At 39.1% G+C, this 9583-nt stretch overlaps 1 protein-coding gene across 2 annotated transcripts; it reads right to left on the bottom strand.

Annotated features, from left to right (window-relative positions):
* Positions 1-2597: 2597 nt before the first annotated feature.
* Positions 2598-9289, bottom strand: LOC109433591 (CKLF-like MARVEL transmembrane domain-containing protein 4). Of its 2 annotated transcripts, none has more exons than XM_029873379.2 (3): positions 9037-9289; positions 8012-8437; positions 2598-3412 (listed from the first exon to the last, which is right to left on the bottom strand). In XM_029873379.2, the coding sequence occupies exons 2-3, from the start codon at positions 8396-8398 to the stop codon at positions 3266-3268; spliced, it is 534 nt and encodes a 177-aa protein (XP_029729239.1). In that variant the 5' UTR covers positions 8399-8437; positions 9037-9289; the 3' UTR covers positions 2598-3265. The 2 variants fall into 2 exon arrangements, with proteins under 2 accessions (XP_029729239.1, XP_062699689.1); XM_062843705.1 differs by lacking the exon at positions 9037-9289 and adding an exon at positions 8557-8998.
* Positions 9290-9583: the final 294 nt, after the last annotated feature.

Below are 9583 nucleotides of genomic sequence, written 5' to 3' on the forward strand. Positions count from 1 at the left end.
CTTTCCCGGTCGATTTTCGCAATCATTTTTGTGTACGAACACGTCGGAGCCCTGGCGGAATGCAACAGTGAAAGAATCATGTCGATCTGTTGACCCGTTCCCGAGCCTATTCGTGACATACAAACACCATTCCATTTTTATTTATATACTAGCTGTCCCGGCAAACGTTGCTGTGGTGGTTTGACAACTGTTGATGTCATAACGTCACCGCACTCTAGATTGGTTTCAATTCAGTCGTGTTGATTTCCTTCCCAGCTCACGAAAATCAGTACTTTATCATTTTTTTTACTTTTCTAGTGGGTTTTCGTAACTTTTTGTACATATAAACACAGCCACCACGAATACGAATCGAACCATGCAAGACTCATGCTGATCGGTCCACCCGTTCTTGAGTTTTGTTGCCTCAAAGGAACTTCAAACTCATTTTTATATATATAGATAAATAGTAGCTCTATATTTCCTCTTTTCAACAACATTTCGTTTAGAAGTGGTTTTTGGAGAAACTTTCGACTTATGACGGTTTTAATGAGCCACCATTTGACCGAAATCGAGGGGTCTGCAAAAATTGTTGTGGCTCTAACTAACGGGGGGTCCATCAATTTGAGTAACCAAATGCATTTTCTTTACTTTTTTAGCGAGGACTTTAAGAAAATCGTCACCTAAAACATTTTTGAAGACAAGTTGTAAATAGTGGGCCGGTCTCCAGGGATGGAATTGCTCTCATCATGAAGCAACTCGCGAGTGAAAAACCAACAAACGGCTTACTCACAGTTCCGAGAGTAAGCCGTGTGTGAGTTTATTTGCACCCGCTTGCCTAATGAGTATGAACCAAAACAAAAACACTTATGAGTTTTTATTCGCGAAGAACTTGTGGAGGTGCTGGAAGTGCATTTTAGTGCGATTTTAATAGCAAAACAAGTATTGACGATTTCCCCTCTTATCGAACGTGACGATTTGAATTCGTCGCGGATGAAACCGTCGCCAGAGTCGTCGCAGCCAATCAGCAGGCGGGATTCTGACGTTTCTCCGATCTCACTAACACAAACAGCAGCAGAGGTGGTGCTTGATTCGTTACGATGATTCAGAAATGCCGACTGGAAGTTGGCAGCGTGTTTTATTGTGAAAGCAACATACAATAATTATCCATCAGAAAGTAATGTTTTGTGCTTCATTGTTGCTGAAAAGCAGAACAATCAGCCGTGTCAATGCGCTTTTCATTAGACTAAAAAAATGTTCAGAACGGCTTCGCGAATCAATCACGAGTGCGACCAGTTTCGTTAGATCGCGAGTGAAGGAAGTGCGAATATATTCAGGCCTCTGTTGTTCACCAGTAGGGTGCGTGTACCAATTATGGCACTACCTAAGGCAAGCTATTTATATAAAAATAACGAGAGGATCAACGAATGTCACCAATATGTTAAAAGATAGCTGAGCCAGCATACTTTACAGGAAAAATATAAAAACGGAGCCAAAACTACTTTCAGTATTTATTAAAGCGTCTGCCAATAATAGGAACCTTGTACCAGTTATGGCTACATTTGTTAACTTCGGTTCCTTTTCGCACTATTTGCATGCATTTCTTATGGGGTTAGCCATAACTGGTACACTATGGCGAAATAGGGTGCAAGGAAGCCGAAATTTTAAGGAAAATTATTTATTTCTACCATGATTTGAGCAAAATGTGGAATATAAATGAGTGCGACCATCTTTTGTGAACGTGATCTGTTGTTCACAAAATTTTTCTTGTTGATTTACATCGTTAAATGGTGAAAATCAACTATGGCGAATGTTTGGTACTATAGCCATAATTGGTACACTTACCCTAGTTGAGCTTGGCATTCATGTCTGCTCAGCTACAATCCTCACTATTTTCCATCGCTGCCGGTCTCAGCGAGAATTACCCAATATAAAAACAATATAAAGTATGGATATGCATCATAAAATGTATTGCAAATGAACATTTTACAATATAATGTACAGGTTGTTAAGTAGGGTATCGCGCCACTTGGGCGGTGGCTTCTATATTCGTCTGTTTTCCACTATAACTCAGTCAATTTTGAACCAATTGACTTGAAATGTTGTACACGGGTAGATACCATACCTATCTCACCACATTCCAAAAGTTGTGTCAATTGGTTCAAATTTGACTGAGTTATAGTGGAAAACATACGAATATAGAAGCCACCGCCCAAGTCGCGCGATTCCCTATTGTATCAATACAAACAATATTGTTTTCTCGAACAAATCTGAAACGCAAAACATACATATTATTGTTTTGATATTGTTTGAACTTTCTATACGATAGAATGTATTGTTGTATAACCATACAGTAACAACATAATGAATTGTTGGCAATAGAATGTATTGTAGTATTATTGTTACATATTGTATTTGTATTGGAATTTTTATCCGGGCGATAAGCGTGAAATTTATCAAATTCTATCCCCATTTTCAAGATTTCACGTGATATATGGACGGTCTCAATATAATGAAACATTTTTTATCATTATTGAAAATAATTACCCGAATATTGAGACTTGGACAATACCAAGAAGACTAAAATTCAAGAATGTGATACTTTTTCAATCAATAATTGATTTTGTTGTATAAATAAATTGCGATATTTATTTCATAGACTTGCAAATGCATATATAAATATATCAATACTACAAAACACGCGATAGTACATTGGTGATCTTTCTGTGGACTGTGGTCGCTATGGATGGATGTGAAACAGCTTTGATTGTTATTTGTTGGTGGTCTGATAGTACAGTTACACTTACAGCTTACGACTATATTTCAAACCTACACATTTAAGGCGCGTTACTCGGTGAAGGTATAATATAAAAACTGTTTTAGATTAGGCAGAAAATGGTTTCGTGTCAACTACTAAGAAAAAAAAATCATAACAAATACAACTGTACAGAACGTTATAAAAGAAATAACTTGTTGACTGAAAACTATTTTTTGTAATAACTTGAGAAATCTTAAAATCTATTATACTAGAGATTGGATCCCTTTGAAATACTTTCCAAAGAAACGGACTATTATAAATACATAAATGATTCATCATTCATCACTGAGATAGTTATGTAAACGAGTTTCAAACAATCCACTACTTAAAAGCACACTGCAGGCATATTTGGTGGACATTTTCGGTGAGTACGGAAAGCGTGTTCGATTCATTGTGAAACTAACGTGATAACAGTCATCCTTAAAATATTATGCCGTAAATATCCAAGGATTTCCATCCTACAAACAGAAGTTAGTACGTTGTCACGGTGGAAATGGTTTGCTGCTGTTGCTGTTGTTGGACGGTACGCGATCCCTGCGCGATTTCACCAGCACTGACGGCTTTGTACTTGAGAAATGCATCATATCCATAGGCGACCATGGCACAATAACCGAAGAACTGAAACAATAGAATGAGATTGATATTGAAATTACTGAAATTGCACCTCGAATAGCACTGCTGCACAAATCGCCTTTAATTTTCGTTTGCATCATTCATCAACGTATACTCTAGAAGACGACAAAACGATCAAATGCTAGCGTCTCTAGCGGAAATCGAATGAACTTCAAAATCGCCCTTAATAAATGCATGTGGCAAACCTTTTTGAAGAGTGTTACGTCTAATTGGCTGTCGAGTTCGAGTAGTGGCTACGGTTAGGATAGATCAAATCTATCTTCAATATAAAACAAACAACAACGATCAATCTTTGCAGATATATACCAAACGGTACTGCCCAAGTGAATTTAGTCCATGTGCCTTACTGTTGTAAGGGGAATTTCTATCTAGGAAACCTTATAACCCCAGAGTAGGATACTTTCAGTAAAAATGAAATGGCAAACTCGCGTGTCATGCCTCGAGCGAGTGTGCTTGTCAATAACGCAATCGTCGCTACAATCGTCTCTGAATTAATCACTAGAGATCTGTGTGCTGCTTGATGCGCTGTCACAATTCAGTAACAAATTTTGAAAACGACGTATAATCAATGATGTAGCATTGATTATACGTCGTTTTCAAAATTTGTTATTGAATTGATGTATCTGTTGGAAAACTTAACAGGAAATACGTCTATTGTCCGGTTTATTTACCGCATGATAAAACATGCCTTATTGGCATGTGTGTGATGAAGAATCGTTATACGATTATTGCTACATCCTTTTTGAACACTTGAATGTTACTTCGCAAACTTTGCGGCCAACCAACTGGGATATTTTTACTGATTTCGTTGCGGCTGAATTTCATGAATACTCACCATGCATTCACACTCCGAAAGATTTAGATGATTCCGCTGATACTACAACGGCTTCATCATGGAAGCTTTTGAATAAGCTTGCCCTCTACGGCCTGTAAAGACCACAAGAGGAACCCCTTGGTGAAACTCTTATCTGGTCCATCTAAAGAAACAATGTAGAAAGAGTTGGAACTGACGACGTTCGGCTGGATCGGAGGCTTTCAGGTCAGCACACAATGCCTTCCAGGAAGCTCTTCGGCCTGCTGAGCAGTCTGACCTTTGCACAAATGTTTCCAGTTTGTCGGCTTGCAAAATCCAAGGATTTCCGAGTGAACGAACTTCGTTTGCCAAATTTGAGCAAATTCTGGAATATTTATTCAGTACACATTTCTCTGGATGTGTGATTATTACATCTTCGGATGAACCTGATGTCTTTTCTTGTAGTGATGATTCTCTGGCTTCGGCTCGCAGTATTATAACTATAGAATAGATTGAATAGGCACTAAATAATTTCGCTCCTTTCAAATCTCCTGGAGCAGATATATATCCTATTTTGCTTCAAAAGCGGTTTGATTATTTCAAACATGTTAATAATAATAGGGTAGCGAACCACTTGGGCAGCGGCCCGTATTTTGGGCACTTTTTGCTATAACTCAGCAAATTCCAAACCAATTCATTTGAAATTTTGTACACGGCTAGATACTATACGTATCTCATCGCGTTCCAAAAATTGTGTCAATTGGTTCAGAATTGGCTGAGTTATAGCAGAAAAGTGCCCAAAATAGGATCCCTGCCGAGATGGTTCCACTTCCCTACTTATTTGCAGTTTTGCTACAGGATATATTCCCAAATCGAGACGGGATGTTACTGTAAAGTTTGATGCGAAACTGGTAGATTTCAGAGCTATCAGTTTGACCTCTTTTTTTTTCTGAAATGCCTAGAGCGCATTTTGGATCATCACATCCGTGATGTTCATCTGGGCAACATGCCTCCTCATATGAACCAACATTCCTACCAATCTGGTAAGTCTACTGTGACTCTTTTACACAATGTCGTTTACGATATCCTGCTTGGGTGTTTTCTTAGATATTGAGGGTGCCTTTGACAACGTGCCTTTCGAAGCCATATTGGAAGCCGCATGGAATCATGGTATATCTCTGATGATTTTTAATTGTATTTAAAAAACCGACATCTCTTCTCGACATTGCGTCAAACAGCGATTAGGAAATTGAGTGTTTGTGGATGCTCCCAAGAGGGAGTCTAATCACCACTTATGTGGAATCTCGTAGCAGATACGCTATTGAGGCAACTCATTGATAGCGGCTTTCCTGGTTATGGTTTTGCCGACGAATACCTAACTTTGTTAGTCGGTATGGTTTTGACCTGATGCAAAGCGCTCTATAGGTAGTTGAGAGTTTGTGTCGCTAATATGCCTTTCGGTTAATTCGAGTAAAATCTGTATAGTTCTTTTCACGGAAAAGCGAAACCGTACTGGCGTTCGACCTTTGCGTCTCTTTGATTCTGCAATCAATGTGACTGAACAAGTAAAGTACGATGAAGTTATTCTGGATTCCAAGCTTTCCACCTCACATTGAGTTCAGAATCAAGAAAGCTTGTATGGCCTTAGGGCAATGTCGGCGAACCTTTTGTAACACTTGTTGTCTAAAACCCAAGTATGTCAAATACACTTACACAACTGTTGTTCGACCATGGATGTCTTGTGTGGTGGCAAAAGGGCGAAGTGATACTAGTTTTGCCAAGCCGAAATATCCCCAAAACGTCGAAAAAGACGCAGTTTTTTCATTTCGATTTATCTAGGTAGTCAAAGCTAGAAATCGAAAATAAAGAGTAGTTCTTCCAAATGAGGAACAAAAATTGTTTTGTTGGGAAATCTCAAAGTTCTGGCGAGCCAAAGTTGAGACTTTTGTAAGGAAATTTCACTTTTATGAGCTCCGTCCCGAAAAAGATATTCACTCAGATTCAAGCACTGGAACAAAGGGAACAGCACCGACATTCGTCCTCTATAGTTTATTAACTTTTTTGTGGATACCCCCAAGGGGGAGATCACCACAGTTGTAGAATCTCGTGGAAGCTACGCTGTTGAAGCGGTACTCCCAAGTAACATTTCGATGACCAATTAGTCTTGTAGAGATTTTGAGAACCAGCATAAAACCTCATATCTTTAATTTTGGTTCTATGGTGGTTCTAAGAACCTCTGCTGGTGTATTTGACTAAAAAATATTACTTGAGACTTCTTTCTTGAGGTTTTGACAAAGAAAATCGTACATTGTTAGTTAGTATAAGGGTAATTCTCGCTGAGACCAGCCCACTATTTACACCTTGTCTTCGAAAATTTTTAAGGTGCTGATTTTCTGAAAGCCCTTGCCTAAAAAGTAAGAAAAATGCATTTGGTTACTTAAATTGATGGACCCCCCGTTAGTTAGAGTTAAAATATTTTTTGCAGACCCCTCAATTTTGATCAAATGGTGACTCACTTAAACCGTTATAACTCGAATGTTCCTCCAACAACCACCTCAAAATGAATTGTTTTTGAAAAGAGGAAAGATAGAGTTACTATTAACAATAAAAAAAGATGGGTCGGCCATATTGATCTTGGCCGCCATCTTGGATTTTTATACCAAAACATTTTATTCACCATGAGGGCAACCACCGATTTTCAAAATTTTTGCATCAATTGAAAGCTGGGACATTTATACATAGCATATCAAATTAGAGATGTCTTTTTCTTCTTTCAAAAGTTATATGCCGTTTTGTAAATCATGCCACTTTTGCGCATTGGGCCCGGTGCCGGCTGTTTACATAAATACAGCGTTATTGCGCAGTATTTACGAACACGAATTTAAATTCTGAACCCACTAATGGAAAGCTGAAGGTTTAAGCTTTTCAAAACATTAAAAAAGTTTTAAAGGCAATGTCCGCTTCATTGAGAAACAGTCAAAAACGGAATCGAAACTCCGATTTGGCCAAATTTTGCGGCACGCACCTTTGTGTATACATGCAGGCGTAAACTCGGATGCTGTTGCATGTCGTTGCCGGTGCGCATGGAAATGTATGGAGAAAACGTGGCTTAATTTACAAAACTGCAGATAACTTTTGATATGAAAAAAAGACATCTCTAATTTTTTGATATGTTATGTATAAATGTCTTAGCATTCAATTGATGCAAAAATTTTGAAAATCGGTGGTTGCCCTCATGGTGAAAAAAATGTATTTGTATAAAAATCCAATATGGCGGCCAAAATCAATATGGCCGACCTATCTTTTTATTATTGTTAATAGTAGCTCTATCTTTCCTCTTTTCAACAACAATTCGTTTCGAGGTGCTTGTTGGAGAAACTTTCGAGTTATAACGGTTTAAGTGAGCCACCATTTTACTAAAATCGAGGGGTTTGCAAAAATTGATGTGGCTGTAACTAACGGGGGGTCCATCAATTGGAGTAACCAAATGAATTTTCCTTACTTTTTAGCGAGGACTTTCAGAAAATCGGCACCTTAAACATTTTAGAAGACAAGGTGTAAATAGTGGGCCGGTCTCAGCGAGAGTTACCCATAAGCAACAGCACCCTTTGACCTGATGCAATGTACTTGGCTCGTTATGCTACAAAAGGAGCTTCAAGTTGCCAACTTTGAAAATGCTTTAAGAACTGGTCGAGAGGCAGGATGAAAATGGAAAGTATGTACCTAGGTATATACAAATTCAACAATCGCACCGAAATAAACCACCTTAAACACTAATTCATCATACTCACTGCAGCTGCTTGGAACGCTTCGACATTGGCCGCTGCCGCCAACGACGACGCCAACATGTAGAGCAGCGTCCACGCTGCACAGAAGTACATCTCTATTTTCAGCCACGGTATCTTGTGGAACTTTTCGCACACATGGAACAGATAGAAGACCAGCATGATACCGCTGAACCAGAATCCCAGCATCGCGACCGTGTTGAAGAACGACCCCCGCGATAGGTGACTGAAGTATGACACTTCGATGCATATGAAACCAATGAGATTCAACACGATGCAGACGATTTTGATGATGCCGGGAATCGATCGGACGTACTCCGGGTCGTAGCGGATGTACGGCTGGGTCACCGTGGTCGTTTGCGTGACGGTAGCCGTTTGTGAAAAGTCAGTCATGGTGTACCGTTGTGTGTATTTGGAGGGAGGTGGGTGTCACTGAAAATGAAACGAAACATGATAAGGTCGAGGGCATGATGGTTAAGCAAAGCATTTAGTATAGCTATGTAGGTATGTGGTGGTCAGAACGAAAAACCAACGATTTTCGTTCTGCATACCTTATCACTGGGTTAGAAGTACGAACTATGAGTAAACGAGACCGGAAAATCGATATAAACACTCGAGTACATTACGGTAGCGTTGTTGTAGCCGCGTTTCGTGGCCGGAGAAAAATTCCTCAAAGACGTTTCATTGAAATCACTCTCGAAGTCGCACTTTGTGGCGCGATGTCAACGACGTGCGCTGAATATGCTACACACATCTATACGCGCGCATTAATAAAGATGACTCAAAATCTTCTAAATTTCACACATCTGCTGTAATATGGTCCATTCAAGGTCGTTTGATTTGATATGTCGTACGTACTACACAAACGTATGCTAGAAAGAAGGTGGTCAAATTCCTTCAAGAATGGAAGTAACTTTTTGAAAAAAGCTCCACTGCAACTATTTGGAAGTGGTGATGCACATCACTTAATTGGAATTCACAAGTGCAGTCATTAAGTAGCTTTCATTAGGTGGAATAGCTATAACACTCACCAGACTAGATAATGATGACTCGATTGGCTCGGAATGCAATTCCACGAGATGGCAAGAACACTTGTTGGAGGTTGACTGCCAGTCGTCGTCACTTCTCCTGTTTCTCAACTGTGTTATTCTACTGGCGACGAGGTTAAAGGGAAAAGTCAACACAAACTGCCCAAATAAGTATAGTTCGTATGTCAGCGACGACAACACTACCCTAGACTCAAAAACAAGAGACAAATGTCCGATCGACCAGTCAAACCATCAAAATAGTGAGGCAACAGTGTGTTTATTAGTATAATCGCCACCAACACTTGGCGATTGGCGTTTTTGGAGGCGTATTCGCGCTGAAGTAATCACCTCTTGGTCATTTGTGTGCGTGTGAAAACAGTGTTTGACAAAATTGCCTGTCCAGTAATTTTTCAGTTTAAAATATTTATGTTTTGCACCTTTCAAATTCTGATATATTTAATTCAGCTGGAAAATATTTTCAGCACTTACAAAACCATTTATTTCACTAACCGATCAATTTCATTCTGAAAACAGAATTTTTGATTTTTTA

This window comes from Aedes albopictus, unplaced genomic scaffold (assembly GCF_035046485.1).
Source record: "Aedes albopictus strain Foshan unplaced genomic scaffold, AalbF5 HiC_scaffold_474, whole genome shotgun sequence".
In the NCBI taxonomy this organism is placed as follows: Eukaryota; Metazoa; Arthropoda; class Insecta; order Diptera; family Culicidae; genus Aedes; species Aedes albopictus.